This window comes from Chiloscyllium punctatum, chromosome 14 (genome assembly GCF_047496795.1).
Source record: "Chiloscyllium punctatum isolate Juve2018m chromosome 14, sChiPun1.3, whole genome shotgun sequence".
Lineage (NCBI taxonomy): Eukaryota > Metazoa > Chordata > Chondrichthyes > Orectolobiformes > Hemiscylliidae > Chiloscyllium > Chiloscyllium punctatum.
Genome location: NC_092752.1, coordinates 41,033,626 through 41,058,593, shown reverse-complemented (window position 1 = coordinate 41,058,593; position 24,968 = coordinate 41,033,626). Strand labels below are relative to the sequence as shown.

Genomic DNA, 24,968 nt, shown 5'->3' with positions numbered 1-24,968 from the left:
AGAGTGTCCAATCCTTTCATAATCTTATATGTCTCAATCAGATCCCCCCTCAGTCTTCTAGACTCAAGGGTATACAAGCCCAGTCGCTTCAGTCTTTCAGTGTAAGGTAATCCTGCCATTCCAGGAATCGACCTTGTGAACCTACGCTGCACTCCCTCAATAGCCAGAATGTCTTTCCTCAAATTTTGAGACTTTATTATCATTCTTTATTATCATTCTTACACAGCTATTATTTATATATATGGGACACTTTTTGGCAACCTTCGTCACATCCATACCAATGTAATATTCCAAATATGCAATTCAAATGTCCTGAGGTCATTTGATTCTGTTTTTATTAGGATCCTGTGGTTAAGGGACCAATGCCATTTCCTCCAGAAGGCAATATCATTCTGAAGCTGCAACTTCCTATTCCTTCTGTGTATCTGTTGCACATCTGTGCAAAGCCTGAAAGATCTCCAAACCAGGTTAGAATTTGTGAAACTAAAATGATCAGAGTTTGCTACATAGTTGGAAATCATGAGGACATAATTATTATTTGTGCATGATTATAAATAAATTGCTCAAATGATATATGACGAGAATTGAATTGAACCAAAATACAATGCAAGTATACAATGAAAATGTTTCAATGGTTTAAAATGAGCATCTGTATTGTTTGCAGGTAACAAAGTAAATAAGAGATGATATCCCAATTTTTTATGTAAAAGCATAATATTTTTACATTTTTGACTTCATTATGTCAAACTTTTTTTTAAACTATACATTACTTAGGACAACAATATTGATAATGTAGAAATAAGAGTCCAAAACTTTGGGGCTTTGAGAGCATAGAAAACCCGTTTCCACCAGGAATCACCCATGATTCTGCACGATTTATGTTAGGTGTCCAAATCCTGGGTCAAAAGATATATCCAACTTTTTTCCCTGTCTTCTCCTTGTTTACACAACAAAATGACATGTCTGAATAGTCCGTAGAGTGAATGAGCTGAATTTAGTGGCACTCACCAGAACAGGCTGAAAGTGGGAAATCTGGCCTGTTAAATATCAGGTTATGTTTAAGTTACAACAAGGCACAATTTTAACTAGACAACACAGAAACGTATTTATTTATTAGCAGTTCAACTCAGCGTCTTTGAGCATTTATTATTCGGAGAAAGAGTTGGATAGAAAGAAGAATGCTTCCTTTTAAACTATTCCACAACTCTTAAGAGCTTTTTTTAACTTTCCAGGAGAGACAGAGACTTGTATTTTTTGCACTCATTTTGGAGTTCACCCTTCAACTGTACAAGTCCCAAGTTTAAGCTGAACAGAAACTAACAATCCAAAAGCTGTTGGTATGCAACCTGCAGGCCAATGCTTCTTTCACCAGTTTGTCTAGCAATAGGAATAAGTTCATGTTACTTGTTTCTAAACAACCCTGTTTTCCTAAATGTCACTTGGTCTTGTGGAAAAAATAAGTGAAACACAACACAATTCCACTTTTGACCTTTGAGTTCCAAAAAAATCACAGCAAACTCTGTGCGATGCAGGCATAGTTTAATTTCTGTTTTCCAGTTTTCATTTGAAAAAGATGTCTGTGGGTCTAACACAACAGGCTGTTAACTTGTTGGCAATCCTTTTTGATTGTACATGGTTCAACTGCTTGTTTGAATAGTTTACATATTACCAAAGAAATAAAGTACATAACGTATTATTTTTAGCAGATTTGTCATTCTCTTCACAGACTCATGGTGTGAGCTTTATACCTCTGATACTGGGACAGGTGGCTGTTATGTGGGATGATAGTTACGTGAATTCAAAGTAAGTACTTATTCATTTTAATTATCAAACAGCAACACAGGCACAATGTTAGACAAAATGAAGCCTTTGAGATTAAAGGGAAAATGGTTGCATGAAAGCAAAATTATTTAAAGAACAGAAAGTAAATTAGAGGTAAGCAAGTGTTTTTAAACATTGAACATTAAAGCGCAGTACAGGCCCTTGGGCCCTTGATGTTGCGCCGAACTGTGAAACCAATCTGAAGCCCATCTGACCTACACTGTTCCATTTTCATCCATAGGATGACTGGGAGGTAAAATATCATGTTTTGCAAAGGAGACAATATTGGGACTTTTTGAGATATATTGATAATCAGGCATAAATTCAGTTTGCAGATGCACAAAATTCAGAAATGTAGTGTTATGATCTTGATATACCTAGTATTTTTTGGAACTATGAAACCCAGATATTTTCTAAAAGAGTGCAAAAGGTCAAAGAATAAGTAGACATAAGAATATTAATAACAGTGCTCTGTCTTAACTGAGTTGCATTAAAAACATTAAAAGCATGATGTAAAGTTACATATACACAAACGAAACTTAATTCAAATTTCCTTCTACACTTACTTGTCTTAACACCACCAAAAAACTTGATGTATCATAAATTAGAAGATTAACCACTTTGTCTAAATACTTTTCAATAAATCATAGCAGGTTGAGATTTCTTGTGTCTTTAGTAAGGTAGTCACTTCAAATCTACTCTGACCAGTCAACATTTATAAAATCTCATTCAACATAGATGTCACTAGTGTCTTGAGTCAGAGAGGTCTCGACTTAATGTTCTTTAAATCTGAAATCATTCTTCCAGGAACTCTCCTCAGCTTTGTTATTTCAGAAGTTTCAACTCGTTATGAGTAGAATCCTTTAATTATCATACCCAACAGAATTTCAACTGAATCCTGTTTGAAAGGAATGCATTCTGCTGTCGTATTGTTCTAACCTCAATTGCTTACAATAGGACCATGTCCAAGGAATATAATCTACCCTCCTTCAACCTCCCCAACGTAATTAACTTCTCGTTGATCCTTTTTCTATTGCTTATCTCCTAGGAACATTGATTACATGGTGAATTCTTTGTTGCCTGTTGATTTTTCCCTAACAAGAGATAATCTGCTAAAGAAACCTCTTGAAGGGACCATCACCACAATGTAAAACATAGGTTTTGTTTCTGAAAAGCACGCGTGTCATCACAATAGTAACTGGCAAGGCATATGGAACAGACTTCCAGATGGAATAGACTGTTGGAATTGGCAATAACATGGCTGATGAAATTTAGCACATTAATATGGTTAGCTTTGACCAAGTGGATGCAATATAAATTAAATGAAACAAGTTTAAGGGGGGGTGCAGGAAAGCAGAGAGCTGGGAATGCATCCAAACAAACCTTTGAAGGTGGCAGAATTTGAAAGGACAGATTAAAAAGCAAGAGATCCTTGATTTAATAAATAAATGAATAATGAGAATTCTGATTCCCATAATCAAAACAGAAGGGATTAAAATAAAACAATTGGAAAAACAATCCTAATTATCTGTGGACCAGCCAAATCTAACTGGACACACAAAGCAATACTTGGCCTCTTTCTTAGCTGTGAAAATTGCTTATCATTTCAGACTTGTGCTGTGCTATAAACATAATCCTTGGCCTTCTTTTTTTTCCTCTGTAAACTACCTCCTGAAACATTTCTACCCCTAACCTCACCTCCAGCACATGCAAGGAGTTCATGGATTTCTTCATCACCAAGATTGACACCATTTGATCAGCCAATTCTAGCACATCCTCAACTTCCCTACTCCATTGGGCTAAACTTTTAACAAAGCTCTCCCTGTCCTAAGACTGAACCTGTATCTTTCTTTACTTTCTTTCTGATCTTTCTTTCTTGCCCTTTCTGAGTTCATCATCTAGTTAAGCACTCTTCTCTTTATTCTCTTCTGAGTAAACTACTGGCAATCCAACTTTTCCTTCCTGGCTTCCACGTTCACCATTGTTGTTAATGTTTCATGCTCCTAAAGAAATGTCTTGATCTCACATTCAAGTCAACTGGTGACCTCATGTCAATGGCAGTCACTCACTTTCATCTAACCTCTGGAATTCAGCTGTTTAGTTCATGTTTGAATATATGACGTCTGGAACACAGCAGTCCTGGCAGAATCCAAATTTAATATCAGTGAGCAGATTCTGAGTAAGTTCTGCTTGATAACAGTGTTGACAATCCCTTCCATTTCTTTGCTGATGATCACAAGTATGCAAATGGGGTTGTTAAAGCCATGGATTTTTTTTTTTGTTTTAGTTGACATGTCCTACACAGGCATTTTCATAATTTATTGAATCGATGCTAATGTTGTAACTGTACCACAATGGTTAGTTTTGGAGTCAAAGTTTTATGGGGGCCTTTGCCATTATTAATTACAGTCTGTAGTTCCATGATAGCATGAATGAATCAAATCAACTGAAGACTACATCTATGATGGTGGCAATCTCAGGAAGAGGCTGAATTCTTCACCTGTTTGCCAATTCAGGCTGAAAATGGTTTACAGTCTTTGTCCTTTGCACTCACTCACTTAGTCTCCCATCTTTGAGGATGGAAATGCTCATGAAGACTGCTGCTCTTGTTACTTTTGTAATTGTCCATCACCATTCATGACTGGATGTAACAAGTCTGCAGAGCTTTGATTTGATCCATTGATTGTGGAATCACAAAGTTCTCTCTATAGCCTACTGTTTAACATGTTGGATATTAGGTTCTTAGCCCTGTATTCTAGCTTCACTTGGTAGGAATCTCAATTTTAGATACAGGTGCTTGGCTCATTATCCTATGTTCCTCTTTCAATCTTCTTATCACTTTTATGTGAACCATGGCAAGCTGCAAATTGGTCAAGTATATTCTCCAAATATCTATGCTTTATTTTGATATTTGGATGACATTTTGGCCCCAAATGTCCTAATTAAATGAGTGTACTGCAGTGTTATAAATGGCACAGTTATTGGAATTTGGGCTGTACTTGGTTATGCCAAAATTATTTTCTGAAACAATTCCACTTGTTGGAATACCAATGGTTCTGATGATTTTGGAAATGACAGCTGTTGTGCCTACCCTTCCCCCATCCATTTGCCGATAACAGAAGGGCAGTCAGAATTGAGGGGATGACATTAAAAACTAGAGATCCCTTGACATTTCATCTACTCCCATACAAAGTACAATACATCTGTATAGCAGAAGTACACACTGCATGCCATTTCCTGATAGCTAGAAGAATTGGTTATGAAAGCAGTTGTCAGTTCTTTAAATAGAAATAATTCAAACTTTGGTTAGAGATGGCTGCATCTTCCCCTCCACCATTCCTGCCACAAAGGGCAAAATGCTGCTCCAATCTTCTTGGCAACTTAACGGGAAGTGTGCCCAGGGACCATATTATATGTACTGTGTAGTAATTAATTCTCAAGATTTAGAATGGAATCAAAGTTGAACAGCCTGATGCTGAATATCTGGTCCCATTTTCACTTCTGAATAGGATTCAAGAAACTTTATGACCTTTGATTCTTAATCAGTATAGTGTGAAAGAAACAGATAATGGATCATGTTTGAATCAGGGTTGGAAATTGTTGCATCTAATGTGGCTAGTGCCAAGGCTGGACAACATTGGTCTGCTGACCTCATTTTGCAAGTTGAAGGAACTGAATGTAATTTGACTTTAGGAAGTATGAAGGCCAAACTATTCAAACGGCAGACCTGTCAGTCTACAGAGTTCTTTGGGAGGATGAAATGAAGAGGTGTATAGCAACCTGCAAATTATTGTGCAGCTAGAACAGGCAATCCTTCTCCACCTGACTGCACAATAAGTAAGTAAAATGTATATTTAAAAATTCCTTTAAAGGCTGCAAATTTGACTGGTGTGTTAAGTGAAAACTGACCAGAATATGCACAGCAAAATCTACAAGTAATCACTAAAGACTTTTGAAAATTTAGTCCTGAGGTGAGCTTAAAACCAATATCTTTTTTATTGCTGTGGGATCGGGTTCAGATAATGACCTAAATCAGTGAGTGGTGAAAATAGCCTCTTTACTCAGCAAACCCAGTAGCACAGTTTGAGGGGGAGATGGAATCCTGAAGTACAGTTCTTACAGTAGCCTCTTTATACGCAGTTCTTACATACATTATAATTCTATCATCATCGTGTTGCGCGGTTTTATCTATTGTACACAAAAGTTTGTAAGCAGCAGATTGTTTAAACATTTGCTAAAGCTGGCTGCTGTTCCTGATAGGATTGAGAGTGTCTGTCCAGTCTGTTTGCATAATTAAGAGGTATTAGTTCTTTTATCTTTTAAGTAAGTAAATGGTAATAAAATGGTTCTAAATAAGTTAGAAATTATACATGTACTTAATAAAAGTACAGAGGATGTTAAACTGATTACAGTACCTGGGTCATACAGATGTACAGCATGGAAACGGACCCTTCGGTCCAACTCGTCCATGCCAACCAGATATTCTAACCTAATCTAATCCCTTTGCCAGCACTTGGCCCATATCCCTCCAAACCCTTCCTAATCATATACCCATCCAGATACCTTTTAAATGCTGTAATTATACCAGCTTCCACCACTTCCTCTGACAGCTCATTCCATGCGCGTACCACCCTCTGTGAAAAAGTTGCTCCTTAAATCCCTTTTATATCTTGCCCCTCTCATCCTGAACCTATACCGTCTTGTTCTGGACTCTCCCACCCCAGGGAAGGACCTTGACTATTTATTCTATCCCTGCCCCTCATGATTTTATAAACCTCTGTAACGTCACCCCTCAGCCTCCGATGCTGCAGGGAACACAGCCCTAGCCTTTTCAGCTTTTCCGTATAGCTCAAATCCTCCAGCCCTGGCAACATTCTTGTAAATCTTTTCTGAATTCTTTCAAGTTTTACAAACCTAGTACTTTTATTAACATTTACTAACTTAAAAGATAAAAAGACTAATACCTCTTAATTATGCAAACAGACTGGACAGACACTCTGAATCCTATCAGGAACAGCAGGCAGCTTTCGCAAATGTTTAAACAATCTGCTCCTTACAAACTTTTGTGTATGATAGGAAGGAGACCAGAATTGCACACAATATTCCAAAAGTGGCCTAACCAATGTCATATACTCCATGCTCTGACCAATAAAGGAAAGCAAATCAAACACCTTCTTCACTATCCTATCTACCTGCGACTCTACTTTCAAGGAGCTATGAACCTGCATTCCAAGGTCTCTTTGTTCAGCAGCACTTCCCAGGACCTTACAATTAACTGTATAAGTGCTGCTCTGATTTGCTTTTCCAAAATGCAGCACCTCACATTTATCCAAATTAAACTCCACCTCCCATTCCTCAGCCCATTGGCCCACCTGGTCAAGATCCTGTTGTAATCTGAGGTAACCTTCTTCACTGTCCACACCTCCAATTTGATATCATCTACAAACATACTAACTACACCTCCTATATTCATATCCAAATCATTTATATAAATGACGAAAAGTAGTGGATCCAGCATCTATCCTTGTGGCACACCACTAGTCATAGTCCTCCAGTCTGAAAAACAACCTTCCACCACTACCCTCTGTCTTCTCCCTTCGAGCCAGTTCTGTATCCAAATGGCTAGTTCTCACTGTATTCCATGCGATCTAACCTTGCTAAGCAGTCATGAGATTTGTTCACTATTTGCCGGTGTAAGTTTCATTCATTCATGCAGTTTCATGGAAGTGTTGTTTTGACAGTAAGTTTTGGGCCTGTTTAATATGTATTTTAAAAAGTACATTCTAGTTGAGGAAAATATTTGATGTTCTGTAATCTATTCAGGTCCTGAGAGATGGTTGGTGAGAGCTGATTAATGTTGTAATAATGTTTCCAAAGTTTCGGTTGAGTTGTAGAGACGTGATGTTAGGAGGGTATTGTTTTGAATACTTTACTATATTGACACTTATTCAGAGGTAGCTTTTGATGTAGAAATAAGCTTAAAGAAGATTGGAGTGTGGAGCTGATAAGGAATGAAGGTGTGAAAAAGCAGTAATGGGTTGAAAGGGGTGTTTTAATTAAGTCTATCTTGTAATAGTAAAATTTACACAAAATCACAGTTTTATGAATGAATGGATGAAAGCATGTTGTAGTAAATATAAGGAGTTATGAATGAATGAATGAGAATGGGGTTTTAGTAAATGTGAGCTGGTGAGTGAGTTACTAAAAATACCTATAACACAATATCTCATATTACCGTGAATACCAACTTCCACCTCTGTAATATTGCCCATCTCTGTCCTGCATCAACACATCTGCAGAAACCCTTATCAATGAAAGTGTTATCACTTGACTATTCCAGCACTCTCTTGGTAGACTTCATAAATTTGAACTTATCCTAAACCCAGCAGCACATATTATTATATACAATGGCACATCTAGTTTATAGTTCATATATTTTGGAGTACAATTTATGTTAAACAGAAAAAAATGGGTAAATGCAATTGAAGCAAGCTTGGAGTGTGGTACAGTTGAAAGGATGCTGCCGTCACTGACCTAAAAAAAAATGCTAGAAAGATAAGCTCATTAAAATTTTGATTTTTAGAGTCTGCTAGAGTACTTTAAGAAATGGAAATTCAAAAGGTAATCCATCTTTGTTTAATTAACTCAGAATGGAAAGATAGAGCTACAAAATAGCAGGTGGCCTTACTTAGCTAAAAAGTTGGAGACAGGATATTTTTAATATTTCCAATAATGGCGTTTCAGAGAGTTGCTTTTGTTTTGGGAGTTTGAGCCAAATTAGTTTAAAAGCAGCCAGTAAAATTCATTTCTTTCCTCTAGTCAAAGAATAAATTATAGATGAGGGATAATTAATCTAAAGATTAGTTGAGGACATCCCAGAACAGACTACGTTTTCATAGAGATAGGTGGTACTTAGGAATGTTCCTTGGTTTCAGTTTATCTGGGTGTTTGCTGAGGGAATTAGTTGTAGTTTTGACCTTTTGTAGTTTGCATCTCACTTAGACATGACCAACGTGCTTCAGGGCTATAGGCTGTGTGCAGGAAGATGAGATTGAAAAGGGCACCTGGGTGTCTTTGGGTTGGCATGGACAAGATAGGCTGAATGGCTCCCTTCTGTTCTGTGGTTCTAATGTAAATGACAGCTAGGTAGACTCAACCTGTAAACAGAATAAAAACTTAATACTTCACTAACTATATCAAATATGGGTGAGCCTTAATCTTAGTTTTAAATTTTTCAGGGAACAGAATCTGGAAAATTGCCTAGTTTAAAACTAACAAAAAAGACATAAGCTGAATTAACCTAGAAGTTAATACTGGTTGTTTTATTGATTTATTTGTTTATTATGTATTATTATATTATACACACACGTATATAAATATGTGTATTTATTTACATAGACACACATTTATATATCTAAATCTCATCTAGTTCATTCAGCCAGGACCCCAGTGCTCACTAAGCTACATTGACTGCTAATCTGACAATGTCATGATCTTATCTCTCCTAATTTATAAGCTCCTCTAGCCCTACAGTTCCCCTAAGATCTCTGCACACTCCTGGCTATTTGTAAGTCTGTGATTAAAATTGCTCCACTTTGGCTCCTATGTCTTTGCACAATGCTGTCTGCCTCTACACCCTATTTTGATAACTGCTATCTCTTTGACTTTAGTCATCTGTTCTGATATTATGTGGCTAGGTGTCACATTTTGTTGGATAATACCCCTGTGAGGTGCATTGTAATATTTAACAATGTTAAATGCATTAGTGATATAAATGTACAATGTCCTCAGCAACCGAAAGGCAAGTTAATATTTTCCCTTTAACATAGTTCTACATTCTGAGACATGGGTTGACCATCTCTACTTAGGATTCTAACTTTTGGGCTTCTGATCCTGTGTGCCCTGTTGTTTATTGTTTGGGAGAAGATTTGTAGCTCGGGTGCTCGTTGTTGTGGTTCTGTTCGCTGAGCTGGGAATTTGTATTACAGACATTTTGTCCCCTGTCTAGGTGACATCCTCAGTGCTTGGGAGCCTCCTGTGAAGTGCTTCTGTGTTGTTTCCTCCGGCATTTATAGTGGTTTGTCTCTGCCGCTTCCAGTTGTCAGTTCCAGCTGTCCGTCGCAGTGGTTGGTATATTGGGTCCAAGTCGAAGTGCTTATTGATTGATCTGTGGATAATGGCACTCATCCACAGATTCAATCAATAAGCACATCGACCTGGACCCCATATACGGACAGCTGGAACTGACAGCCGGAAGCGGCAGATTCAAACCACTAAAAATGCCGGAGGAAAGATCACAGAAGCGCTTCACAGGAGACTCCCAAGCACTGAGGATGTCACCTAGACAGGGGGCGAAACATCTGCAACACAAATTCCCAGCTCGGCGAACAGAACCACAACAACCTGTTGTTTATTTCTAACATTTTCAATTTTTTATTTCTGATCACCAGCATGTGTAGAATTTTTAAAATCTCTTCCATTAACTCAGTATATAATGACATAAAGAGAGATACTCCAAGTAAAAATGATTATAAGTATTTCTTAAAAGTGTAGAAGGAAGCCAGAATCACAGAATAAGGATGGTGGCCCTTCATGGCTGCAATGGCTCACAATGAGCATTATGATTTAGTGCTGTCACAAATGTATAAACTTCCATTCAGACCACCAAGGTGACCAATTTGCCTAACTGACTGTAATTCAAAATAAAAGCATTTCATATTGAGTTATATTTTCTCAACAGAAAATAACTTTATTGTAATATATTTAACTTAAACAAATGGCAAAGAAAAGAAAGGTTTTCTAATCCTACAACTTAAACTATGCCCCTTAAAAAAAACCCCAAATGCACACATTTAATACAGACAAAAGGCGGACAGTTTGAAATACATTGTGGTGGGGAAATAAACCATCAGATAAACAGAATTCCAAATAACAGAAATCCAGATCAGAAGGATGGATTAAATAGTGTCTTACTATTTAATAGTTTCAGCAGTGTGTGACACACTGTAGTCTGTAAAACAGTGATCATGAAAAAAACTGAAAATGTGTTGCTGGAAAAGCGCAGTAGGTCAGGCAGCATCCAAGGAACAGGAGATTCGACGTTTCGGGCATAAGCTCTTCTTCAGGAATCCAGCTCGGCGAACAGAACCACAACAACCTGTTGTTTATTTCTAACATTTTCAATTTTTTATTTCTGATCACCAGCAAGATCTTTCAGGAAACAGTGATCATGCTCCACTTCAGTAGTGGATCTGGTGGACTTAAGTTATTTGATGTACTTCTCTTAAAAGCTTTTCTGGTTTTTCTGTTCTTTCACCCACATGGAGAGAGTGGGGAATGGATGGAGAGACAGATGTTTTTAACGTGGACGTTCTAGATGTCTATGTCTTTTACAGCTTTAGAACAAAGTGCAAATCAAACAATCACAGGACTGGTATTAGGCAGAATTTCCTTAACTCAAAGACTTTTTTTGTCATGCTGTCTCAAAGTATCCTCCTCATTGCTTCAAAATAAAAGATATTATACTGCTACAAGTGTTTACCATTTGATCTTTCCAAGTTTTAAAACTTTCCTGGTTTTTCAGCTTTATATTAGTCCAATTTCCATTTCAGTCTCTTGTCTGCCTTTATATCTGCCTTTGTCACACTTCAAGGCAGTTACCCTAACTACTCACCATATGAGAATTTTTTTTTGTATCATATTTGCTTCTTTTGCAAATTGGCTTATATTTGTGCCCTCTCATTGTCAATCCTTTTATGAGGGGGAGCAGTTTCTCCCTATTTACTTTGTCCAGAACCCTTATGTTGTGAAAAGTCATATCTTTGCCTTCTCATCCCCAAGGAAAACTGTTCTAATTTATAGAATCATAGAGATATACAGCACAGAAACAGATCCTTTGGTCTAATTCATCCATGCCAACCAGATATCCTAAATTCTAAATTAATCTAGTCCCATTTGTCAGCACATGGCCCAATATCCCTCCAAACCCTTCCTATTCATATACCCATCCAGATGCCTTTTAAATGTTGTAATTGTACCAGTCTCCTCCACTTCCTCTGGCAGCTGATTCCATACATGCACTACCCTTTGCTTGTGTTTTGGACTAAATCACTCCTCCCCCAGGGAAAAGACCTTGTCTATTCACCCTACCTATGCCCCTCATGATTTTATAAACTTCTATAAGGTCACCGCTCAGCCTCCGATGCTCCAGAGAAAACAGCCTCAGCCTATTCAGCCTATCCCGATAGCTCAAATCCTCCAACTGTGGCAAGACCCCCTTGTGAATCTTTTCTGAACCCTTTCAAGTTTCACAACATCTTTCCAATAGGAGGAGACCAGAATTACACATAATATTTCAAAAGTGGCCTAACCAATGTCCTGTACAGCGCAACATGACCTCCCAACTCCTGTACTCAATGCTCTGACCAAATGCTGCCTGTTACTTCATTTCCAAGGAACAATGAACCTGGATTTCAAATTCTCTTTGTTCAGCAACACTCTCCAGGATCTTACCATTAAGTGCAAACGTTCTGCTGTGATATGCCTTTCCAAAAAGTCCCATCTGGAGTTTCTCATCCCTGGAACTATTCTCATAAACCTCCCTCGCACTCTTTCCAGTATTGTTTTTAAATGAGAATCTTATTTTAACTATTTTAAGCATAAGCAACTAATATTTGTCATTTACAATGTGAAGCTAGAAATGTGTGCCTAATATGTTCTTTTTTGATTAATGCAGATGTTTAAAAACATTTGAAGTGGAATTTTCAGTAGATGGAATTGTTTATAGAAGAATCAATGATAAAGACACTATATTTACTATTTTTATACATGCTCCACTCCACAAGAAAAAAGGTTAGTTTTAGCTTCTTTATTTCGGTTTCTACTGTGAATTTAATCTAACATAAAATGATCTATGGTTTTGACTCTGTACAATGATCCACATTATGTTTGCAAATAATATAATCCCATGATAAAGTGATGTTTTGCGAATGAAAAGCACTGAGTTAGTTTGGGGCTCACAATCACAAACTGATAGTGTTATAAGTCTTCCAGGTAAACTGTTCCTGCCAAAGAAATGCAAATTTTACACTAAAGTAACCATTTCACTGGAGTTTACAACAGGTCTGTTCGTAAAAGAATATACGCAACATAAAGGAAAAAATAATCTCTAATTTCTCATGTACTTCCCATTTGTAATCAAATAATTATATCACTTGATTCTTGTCCTGAGCATGTCTCGTATTGCTCACTAAGATAGTGGACAAGAAACCTTCACAAGATGTCTGAAATAATTTTAGGAAGCAGGGATTCACTTGTCCATAAGACATAGGCACAGAAATTAGGCCATTCAGCCCATCAAGTCTGCTCCACCATTCAACCATTGCTGATAGGTTTCTCAACTCCATTCTCCTGCTTTCTCCCCATAACCCTTGTTCCCCTCGATACTCAATAACCTCAGTCTAAAATATACTCAATGACCTGGTCTCCACAGCCTTCTGTGGCAATGAATTTCATAGAGTCCCCACTCTCTGGCTGAAGACGTTTCTCCTTTTCTCTGTTCTAAAAGGTCTTCCCTTTATTCTAAGGCTATGTCCTCGGGTCCTAGTCTCTCCTACCAATGGAAACATCTTCCCAATATCCACCCTGCCCAGGACATTTAGAATTCAGTATGTTTCAATTAGATCCTCCCTCATCCTTCTAAACTCCATCGGGTATAAATCAACAGTTTTCAGACGTCGTTCATATATTAAGCTTTTCATTCTGGGTCCATTTTCGTGAACCTCCTTTGAACACGCTCCAAGGCCAGTACATCCTTCCTGAGATATGGAGCCCAAAACTGCACACATTATTCCACATGTATTCTGACCAGAGCCGTCCAGAGCATCAGAAGTACATCACTGTTTTTATATTTAAGTCCTCTCAAAATAAATGCCATCATTACACTTACCTTCCTAACTACTGACTTCAACCTGAAAGTTTACCTTGAGAGAATCCTGGACATGAATTCCCAAGTTTCCTTGCCTTTCAGTCTTCTGCATTTTCCCCCCATTTAGGAAATAGTCCATGCCTCTATTCTTCCGACTAAAGTGCATGACCTCACATTTTGCCACATTTCTTTGCCCTCTCTCCTAACCTGTCCAAATCCTTCTGCAGCCTCCCTGCCTCCTCAATGCTACCTCTGTAGCTATTTTTGTACCATCTGCAAACCTCGGCAGAATGCCCTCAGTTCATCTAGATCGTTAATGTATAAAGTGACAATTGGTGGTCCGAACACTGAGCCTTGCAGAAACACCACATGTCACCGGCTGCCATCCTGAGAAGGACCCTTTTATTCCCACTTTGTGCTTTCTGCCAGACAGCCAAGCTTCTATCCATGCTAGCATCTTGCCTCGAACACCACATCTTATTCAGTAGCCTTCTGTGCAGCACCTTGTCAAAGGCCTTCTTGAAGTCCAGGTAGTTAACATCCATTAGCTCTCCTTGGTCTAACCTGCTGGTTACTTCCTTAAAGAATTCTAGCAGATTTGTCAGGCCTGACCTCCCTTGATGAAACCATGCTGACTTTGCCCTATTTTACCATACACTTCCAAGTATTCAAAAATCTTATCCGTCATAATGAATTCCCGATCATACCCTCGAGTGAGGTTAGGCTAATCGATCTGTAATTTTCCCTTTTTTGCTGTACTCCCTTTTTAAAAAGGGGTGTCATGTTAGCAATTTTCCAGTCCTCTGGGACCCTTCCTGATTCTAGCGATTTCTAAAAGATCACCATTAACGCCTCCGCTATCTCTTCAACTATCTCCCTTAGAACTCTAGGGTGTAGTCCATCTGGTGATATATCCACTTTCAGGCCATTCAGTTTTTCTAGCACCTTCTCCTTAGTGATACCATAGGCAGCTCTGCCCCCTCACTTTCATGAGTATTTGGGGTATTACTCGTGTCTTCCACAGTGAAGAATGATGTGAAGTAATTGTTCAGTCTCAGCCATTTCCTTGTTCCCCATTACTATCTCTCCAGTGTCATTTTCCAGCAGTCCAATTCCCACTTTTGTCTCTCTTTTGCTCTTTATATTTCTAAGGAAACTCTTACAGTCTTCCTTTATATTACTGACTAGCTTACCCTCATGTTTAATCTTCACCCTCCTTATTTCTTTTTTTTAATTGCCCTCTGTTGGTCTTTGTAAGCTTCCCAATCCTCTGATTTCCCACTGCCCTTCACCACATTATATGCTTTCTCTTTTCCTTTTATGCAACTCCTGACTTCCCTAGTCAGCCATGGTTGCCTCACTGTCCTGTACCATGCCTCCTTATCTTCAGGATGAATCTGTGCTGTGACTCCTGAATTACTCCCAGAAACTCCTGCCATTTGCTGTTCCACTGTCTTTCCTGCTAGGCTTCTCTCCCCGTCAATTCTACCCAGCTTCTCCCTCATGCCTCTGTAATTGCGTTTATTCAGCTGTAAAACTATTACCTCTGATTCTAACTCCTCCCTCTCAAATTGTAAAGTAAATTTAATCATATTATGATCACTGCTTCCTTAGAGTTCCTTCATTTTAAGCTCCCTTATCAAGTCTGCCTCATTGCACAACATGAAATCCAGTATTGCCTGTTCCCTAATGGGCTCCACCACAAGCTGTTCCAAAAAGCCATCTTGCAGACATTCCACAAATTCCTTTACTTGCAATCCACTACCAACCTGACATTCCCAATGCACCTGCATATTGAAATCCTCCATGATCACTGTAACTTTGTCTTTCCTACACATCTTTTCTATCTCCTGGTGTACTTGCCTCCCAGCTCCTGACTACCATTTGGAGGTCTGTGCATAAGTCCAACTTTTGTTTTGTGGTTCCTCAGTTCTACTCTCACAGATTCTATACCATCTGACCCTATTTCACTTCTTACTATTGAGTTCATTTCATTTCTTACTAATAAGGCAACCCTATCCCCTCTGCCCATCTGCCTATCTTTTCAATCGGTCTTTGTCCTTCAGTTAGCCCTGTAATTTACCTATTGGTCAGATCATCGAGTATAGGAGTTCGGACATCATGTTACAGATGTACACGACATTGGTGAGGCCACGTTTGGAGTACTGCCTACAGTTTTGATCACCCTGCAGTAGGAAAAATATTAGGAGAATAGGAGGCTGAGAGGTGTCCTATAGAGGTTTACAAAATCATCGGAGGTATAGATAACATGAATAGCATAGGTTAGAGTAAGGGAGCTCAGAACTAGTGGACATCAGTTTAAGATGAGATGGAAAAGATTTAAATAGGACTTGAAGGGCAACATTTTCACACACTGGATGATGCATAGATAGAATGAACTACCAGAGGAAGTGGTAGATGCAGATATGGTTACAACATTTAAAAGACATTTGGACAGGTACATGAATGGGAAAGGTTTAGATGGATATTGGCCAAATACAGGCAAATGGAACTAGTTTAGTTTGGGAAATATGGTCATCACGGATGAGTGGGGCTGAAGGGTCTGTTTCCCTGCTGGATGACTCGATAATTTGGCTGAGATGAAAATCTCCAATTTGCGGTAAACATATGAACTTTATAAGATCTTTACAAATTAAATAAAAACCACAACCTTTTTTTTATGGTGATGTTCTACTGATATGAATGCAGCAGAGCAGAAAGAATAGTCTGTTGTTGCCTAATACTGAGATTTGAAATGGAATCTTTGGTATAGGTAGCATACACTATCAATACCATCAAGGTTTCATCTTGACTAAATAGGAAGAAAATTGTCAATGTCTCTTTAAGCATAAAAGCTGTATCAAAATTGTGCACAGTATTCCAGATATGATCTCATTAAGACTCTATACAATTGCAGTAAGATATCCTTATACCTATACTCAAATCCACTTGCAGGAAAGAGCAACATAGCCTTCGCTTTCCTGATTTCCTACTGCATTTGCAAGTTAGCTTTCAGTGACTTATGCATGACATCCATGTCCCTCTGGACAGCAAAACTTCCCAATCTCTTGCCGTTTAAGTACTACACTGTCGTGCTTTCTTCACTGTAAAAATGGATAACTTCACAGTTTTCCACACTATATTCCATCTGCTATATTCTTTCCCACTCACTCAGCCTGTTTAAATCCTTTGAAGCTTCATATCCTCTTCTTCATAACTCTCTTTTCCATCTAGTTAAATTTCATTATCAAATTTAGAAATATTGCATTAGGTCCCCACATCCAAATCATTCCTGTAGATCATGGAGAGCTGGGACCCAAAAATGATCTTTTTAGTTTCTCAATAGTTATAGCTTAGAATCTGAAAGTGATTTGCTGTTTGCTACTGTCCGTCTTCTGTGCCTTAACTAATTGTCAATCCATGCTAATAATAACCCTGTCCCATGTGATCTAACTTTCCTTATTAACCTGAATGGGAGCTTTTCAAAATCCTTTTGAAATTCAAATACACCACAACTGCTGATTTATCTAGTCTGCTAGTTACATCTCAAAAAAACTACAATTAGTAGGTCACACATGATTTCTCTTTCACCCATGTTGGTTTTACCCAATCCAACTATTGTATACTAGGTGTCTAGTTATCACATTATCACTAAATATCAAGTTATCAGGCTGCAATTCCACATTTTCTCTTTCCCTCTTTTCTTAAATAATGGGATTATGTTTGCTGAGTTCCAATTTTTCAGAATCTATAGAATTTCAGAAGATTACCAACATATTCACTACCTCTTTCAACACTTCAGATTCAGAGAATGCATCAGCTTCTGGTTGGGTGAAAATTGCCAGTTTTCACAAAAACTAATTTATTTTAGTTCTTCAATCTTGCTAGTCCTTCACCCTCTAGTATTCTGAGTGTTTTTCCTTTATATCTGAGTGCAAAATACTATATCTAAAGTGGCACATTCACAAATTGACTCAACATATAGAAAACTAGGAGCAAATTGTTGCAGATGCTCAAATTTGTACAGGAAACAAAAAATGCTGGAGATCACAGCAGATCAGGCAGCATCCATGGAGAGAAAGCAAGCTAATATTTTGAGTCTAGATAACTCTTCATCAGAACTGAAGTGTGGAGGGAGCAACATTTATGCAATAGTAATGGGGAAGGTTTGGAGTGCAGTGGGAAGAAGGACGTTGATAGTTCAGATTAAGTGATCAGAATGCGAGAATGGCAGAACAAAGATATATCTAACTGCCAGACTGGAAAGAACAGGCAGTCCCACTGGAGTGGCAGGCGGGGAGAGAGGACATAGTGACAGAGAATACAATCAGTAAAGCTAAAGGAAAGGGAAGGAATGGGTTCACAAAGTCTAGGTGTTGAACTCAATATTGAGCCCAGAAGGTTGTAAATTTCCTAGTTTGAAGATGAGATATTGCTTCTCCAATTTTTGCTGTGATTCGCTGGAGCATTGCAGCATGCCGAGAACAGACAAGTGGGTATGCAATCAGGACACTGTGTTAAAATGACCGGTACAGGAAGGTCAGGGCCATGCTTGAGCGCAAACCAGAGGTGTTCTGCAAAGTACTCACCGAGTCTGCGTTAGTTTTCTCCTCTACATTGGAGAAACCAATCTTGTATACATTATGCTATGCAGCTGTAGTGCTGATCAGGTTTATCCAGATTAAATGTAGATCAAATTTCCCCCAATTACTGCGTAACCCTTGTTACAAGCACCTCTGATTTCCTTACTGCATTCCCACCACTGCATAATTCCTCCTGATGTTTGCTGCCTCTTGCTGTTTCTAAATTCAAAGTAAATGGATTCTATATCTTCATATTCTGACCCAAGATTCAATTTTCTAATATGCTAATTTGATCATTTATTAATATTGCTACCCACCTCCTTTTCGTTATCCATCTGGAATGTTGAATAATATTGAATGTTAAGTTCCCAGCATTGGTTCCCCCCAGCCATTTCTCTGTAATCGTAACTAGATCATATCCATTTGCTTCCATGTGTGTTGTCAATTCATCTACTTTGCTGTGAATGCACTGTACATTCAGATACAATGTCTTTTAATTCTGTCTTTTTTATTATTTTTGCAATCTCTACCTGTATCTGCTGGTGCACTCTTAAGTTTTTAAATTCCATCCCTTCCTGACACATTCAGATTATCAGTTCCCTTATTATTGCCTACTGTATTGCCTTGTCCTAACTCTAATTTATCACATTTCCCTTCACTTGAACCCTCAACTCACCATTTAGTTTAAAGCTCTCTCTGCTGTCCTAATTATACAACTTGCCAGAACATTGGTCACAGTACTCTTCATGTGAAATGATACTCCTGCCTGTACCCTAATAATCAAAATCCATTTCCCTCACATGAATCTTTGAGCCTTCCTATTTAACTGCCTAATCCTAGTTACTCTAATTTGCTCATAGTCCTTTGAGGTTCTGCTTTATATGTTAGACCCTGGTTATTCATACTTTGTAAGCAGAACGTCTTACCTAGGTCTGCTTATGTCGTTGGTGCCTACATGGACCATGACAACTGGATTCTCCTCTCCCCCTACAAATTCCTCTCCAGTCCAGTGCAAATGTGCCACATTCTGAGACTAGATAGGCAACACAGCCTTCTGGATGCATTTTCTTGGCTGTAGAGAACTGTGTCCCTTTATACTATACTATATCTGACTATACCATAGCCTAGTACCTGCACCACAATGCCATGGTCATTTCACTCGTCCAATCTGCAGTCTCCATCTTCATCCATAAGTTTCTCACCTGTTGGCCAATTGCGAGTGTTGAGACTCCTACTACCTTCTTGTTCCCAAATCTGCCCGATTCCCAGTTCCTGACTATGGATTAAATCAGATAAGCCTATCCCAAGGGATGTATCCACTTCCTTGAAGAAAGTGTCCAAGTGACTTTCCTCCTCTCAGACACATTACAATGTTTGCTACTACAGCCTCTAACACACTGACTCTGCCATGTATTGCAAACATGTTTTCCTTGGATCTACTAGGTCCCACATCCTGCAGCCATGGCACATCACCTGCTCTGTCAGCTTTATTGAATCCAATTATTGAATGATTTTATTGAGTAAATTTAAGTCTTGTCTCTAGTACTGTGTACTTATATTCTTAGTTTTTCAATGAATATTCTATTTACCTTGATTAAAATTTCCTAGTTGAGATATAAAGGAAAACTTCACCATCCAGTCTAATTATCTTTATTACTCTTCATAAACATTACTTCTATTCGTACAGTCTTACATTTACTGTAATTACTTGAATTTTTAAAAATGACAAAAATACTGACAATCAATTTCCTGTTTTCCTTTTACATTGTGTTTTGATTTATCTTAGAACGCCATCAGTTTGCTCTAGAACCACAGTTTTAAATGGACTGAATACTCCTTTAGGTGTTGCTGTCTATCTGTAGGACCTCTTCTCTCCCACTCTTCCAAGTGACACCACCTGTCTTCAGTCCTCTTCTCTCCTGTTTTGTGATGGATCATTTTTACTGGCCACTGGTACAATTGTATGGCCTAGACTTTAAGGCTCCCATCCTCAGTGTGAAATGGTAGTCATGGTATGAGATGTAAAATTGGGCTCCATGACACTGGTAAGACAAAGGAACTGCCAGTCATTTGATTGACCTACTACTTTGACAGGGGACTTACTGTTGATAGAGGGAGCAGTTTGTCTCAAACCAATTAAAGGGCCAATGGCCATGGCTTGCCCTCCACCTTTACATTCCCTCCTGCACCATAAAATTCAATCCAGTGTATTTTTGTTTTTTTTAATATCTAGCCGAAGCTTCAGTAACTACTGAGAGTGGTCTGGCTAGTGCTAAAGTACATAGTTGTTCATTAAAAAATCTCAGCTGAGAAGGTGTTGCTTGAAGGCCTTCCACAAAGAATTGATCATGACAAGAATGAAGAAAAGGTGGGAGGAGAATGATACTAAAGGAGTCCATAACCCCAGGGGTCTTTAGGGAGCAATTTTCTTTCTTTGACTTTAGCAAGGACCAAATGTTACTGAAATCTGACACAGCCTAATGGCAGGGAAAGAACAGCATCACTCAAAACTGTCCAGGCAACTGCAGTGGATCTTAACTTCTAAGTGCATAGTTCTTGGCTCCTAACTTGTATCTCCTGGTTAGTGACAGTAAGCAATTTGCACTGCTGTGCTCCATATTCCTCAAGAAGAATTCAGAAGTTTGTTTTAAATGGAAAAGGATCCTGGTGGAATTAGTGTCCAAACTATATCCCCACCAATATTCTCAGCTTAAATGTGTTCAATCTACTGGAAGTTTGGTATCTGATATGTTTTCCTTCCTTCAACAGAACTTCCACAGGTGTCCGGTTTCTATCGTATCCGTGCAGTGGATTACTGGGGCAAACCTGGACAGTACTCTGACCCTGTTCAATATATTGAAGGGAAAGATTAAAAACTTTGTAAAGAAAAGTTTCACTATCTGTGATGGAGGAGTAAATAAATGCATATGCTTCCTCTAAATGGGTAATTTAGTTCAATATGGTCAGGGTATATTACAATCACAAGGTTTGAGGTTATCAAATTAGCTTCCATGGCTAGTGGTTGAGGTGGAAATATTGAAAATTAGACAGAGGGACAAAGGAAAGTAGTTTCAACTTTGAAATAAAGGAACTTAGAAAATAGGTGCAGGAGTAGGCCATTCGACCCTTCGAGGCTACACCACCATTCATAGAGTCATAGAGAAGTACAGCATGGAAACAGACCTTTTGGTCCAACCCGTCCATGCCGACGAGATATCCCAACCCAATCTATCCCTGTAGTAGAGAATTCCACAGGTTCACTACTCTGAGTGAAGGAATTCTTCCTCACCTCAGTCCCAATGGCTTACCCTTTAATCTTTGGCTGTGACCCGTTATTCTGGATTTTCCTAGCATTGGAAACATTCTTCCCATATCTAGCCTGCCCAGTCCCATCAGGATTTTATCTGTTTTTATGAGATCTCACCTTATTCTTCTAAATTCCAGTGAGTAAAAGCCCAGATGATCCAATCTTACCTTATCTGTTAGACTTGCCACCCTGAGAATCGGTCTGGTGAATCTTTGCTGGGCTTCCTCAGCAGTAAGAATATCCTTCCTCAACTAGGAGACCAAAACTGCACACAATACACAAGGTGTGGCCTCACCAAGCCCCTGTATAACTGCAACAAGACATCCTTACTCTGATACTCAAATCCTCTCACTATGAAGAACAGCATACCATTAGCTTTCCTCACTACCTGCTGCAGCTGCACACCAACCTTCAGCACCTGTTCAACCATAACAGCCACCTTATCTGAATGGAGACAGTTTAAAACCTACATTTTGGTTTTTGCCACCAAAGTGGGTAGTCTCACATTTATCCACCCAGTATTGCATTAGACAAGTGTTTGCCCATTCAGCTAGCCTGTCCAAATCACCTGCAGCCTCTTAGCATCCTCCGCACAGCACACACTGTCATCCAGCCTAGTGTTGTCTGCAAATGTAAAGATATTGAAATCAATTCTTGTGGTTAAACATGATTCAAATATTTGCCCATATGGAGTGTAAAAGCTAGCATGGACCAAAAAAAGCTTGTTTGTAAGTTGTAACTTCTGTGCATTTCTTTGTATGAAATAAATATTTTTTTTCCACATGCATGTATGCCTTTCAGTGTAAACTTGTCTTTCAAAAAGCCAGAAACATAGAAATGGACCAAGGTCCATCTCATTCATTTATGACCAGGTAGTCACATGAAAATGGAATTACTGAATCAATCTTAATACATTTATTTACATATTGAAAAATAACAAGAAAAATCATCGTGATTATCAGTTTTGGGAGCCATAATCCAGAAGCCAACTTTAGCTCCCAATAATGTTATGTTTAGCAGACCATGTCTCCAGTTGCCTCAAACTTTTTTTTAAAAATGTCTAATATGAATTTGATTCAATCAAAGCTTCCACCATTTTCCTTGTGGGGAATTTCCATAGATTGACTGAACTATTGAAGCTAATTTTGACATGGCTGATCCATTCTGTTATTTATTAGAAAGAGCTTGTTTACTTTGTACCTTTACCTTTGATTTTTCACAGAAATCCAAATGTTCCTCATCACTAAGTGCCTGTGTAACTCCCTTTAACAAGAATCAACTCATAGGTTATGGAGAACTTAAGCATTATTGTAAATATATCCAGTTTCTCAAAACTTTTCATCTTGCATTTGTTAGGACAATTCACAGGACATTAAATGTAAAAGGAAAACAAGCTGTTTATACTGTATGAGAAAAGAATGCTGATTGTTAGGGATATTTACATGAAGAATGTGCCAGTTGGATGATGGTTAACAGCTAACCCCCAAACTTTGTTTAAATTTAAACTGTGCAGGTTGGTCAAGGTACTGCCCTGAAAAATAAACTGAAGAATGGCCATCACCTGTTTTGAGTTGCAATAGGTACGATAAGTATACATGTTGCTTCTGTCTGAAAACATGGCTTTTTATTTTATTGTATGCAACTTATGCACATATGCATTACACTGAGTCTTGACAATCTGAAATTGGTTTTCAGAATAATTCTTAGCAGACTCTGGATTGTCTAGTAAATATTATCCATTCACAAAACCATATCAGATGGTGAGCACTGTGTTTTGAATTTTGCAAGTTCCTTTTGTGGCACTCTGTAGCAGTACCAAACGGCTGACAGGAAATTCTGTTAGGTATCATCTTTATTTTCATGCATTGGCATTTCTTGCAAGTTATCGTATTGAGTGCAGGATGAAAGTTTCAAAAAAATGTCTATTTTCAAAAATAAAAATTATTTATGCAAATAACTTATACCACCAATGCAGCCGTACCCTTTCCAGATTCTAACAACTCTCTAAGTGAAAATATTTCTCATCTCCCCTCTTGATCATCTGCCAATGATTAGGAATCTAACATCCTCATTGTCCATCTCCTGGACAAAATAGTTTTTCTTGATATTCTACTATCAAAAACTCTCATCATCTTGAAACCCTCTATTAATTCACCTTTATCCTTTTCAGTTCCAAGGAGAACAGACTTGACTTTTACTTGTAACTGAAATCTCACATCCCTAGAGTCATCCTGAAGCGTCATTATTTATTGCTATCTACTTTACCAAGGCTTTACAAAACTGATAGTGCTACCTACTCAACCAGATTCAGGATTGTTTACACAAATTAAAAGAATTAACTGATCTAAAGCTGACCTTTGGAAATTCCAATACAAATGAAATCCAAGTCTAAGAAATATCCAATCATCCTTTGCTTCATGTCTCTCAACTCATTTTTGTCTGTCTTTTGTGTGAATGAATCTGGAAACAAAGGTTTTTGGTTTATAGTATAGACAGATTAGACAACATTGTTATTTAATTGTCCTCTGTTAATAAATTGCTAAGTATTTTGTTTAAGATAGAAACCAGTGTCTGGAATTGATTATTCACAGAGTCTGGGATTGGTTATTCAATAGTCTGGTTCAGAACCATAGGAGTCCACTTTGAGAGTCTTTGAAGTTTTAAATTTTACTGTGTTGTGAATACAGAGATGGGAAGGCTAATTTAGTTCAGTTGTTTCTATAGCATAAGGTAAAAACAAGGACTGCAGATGCTGGAAACCAGAGTCTAGATCAGAATGGTGCTGGAAAAGCACAGCAGGTCAGGCAGCATCTGAGGAGCAGGAAAATCGATAATTCGGGCAAAAGCCCTTCAGGAATAGAGGCAGGGTGCCTGCAGGGTGGAGAGATAAAAGAGAGGGGGTGGGGGTGGGAGAAAGTAGCATAGAGTACAGTAGGTGAATGGGGGTGGGGATGGAGGTGATAGGTCAGAGAGGAGGGTGGGGGAAGATAGCAAAGAGTACAATGGGTGGATGGGGGGGAAATGAAGGTGATAGGTCAGAGAGGAGGGTGGAGTGGATAGGTGGAAAGGAAGATAGGCAGGTAGGACAGGTCATGGGGATGGTGCTGAGCTGGAGGGTTGGAGCTGGGGTGAGGTGGGGGGAAGGGGAAATGAGGAAACTGGTGAAGTCCACATTGATGCCCTGGGGTTGAAGTGTTCCGAGGTGGAATATGAGGCGTTCTTCTTCCAGGCGTTGGGTGGTGAGGGAGCGGCGGTGGAGGAGGCCTAGGACCTGCATGACCTCGGCAGAGTAGGAGGGGGAGTTGAAATGTTGGGCCACAGGGCGGTGGGG

General features: G+C 38.6%; 1 protein-coding gene across 4 annotated transcripts in view; it reads left to right on the top strand.

Moving 5' to 3' along the window:
• Positions 1-24,201, top strand: part of idua (alpha-L-iduronidase) — a 261,756-nt gene extending 237,555 nt beyond the window's left edge. For all 4 annotated transcript variants that reach the window (XM_072584238.1, XM_072584237.1, XM_072584240.1 and 1 more), the window contains 4 exons: positions 342-467; positions 1,727-1,803; positions 12,557-12,672; positions 21,100-24,201. In XM_072584238.1, the coding sequence (XP_072440339.1) occupies positions 342-467; positions 1,727-1,803; positions 12,557-12,672; positions 21,100-21,203 (423 nt within the window). In that variant the 3' untranslated portion in view covers positions 21,204-24,201. The remainder of the gene's footprint in view (positions 1-341; positions 468-1,726; positions 1,804-12,556; positions 12,673-21,099) is intronic.
• The last annotated feature ends 767 nt before the right edge of the window (positions 24,202-24,968 follow it).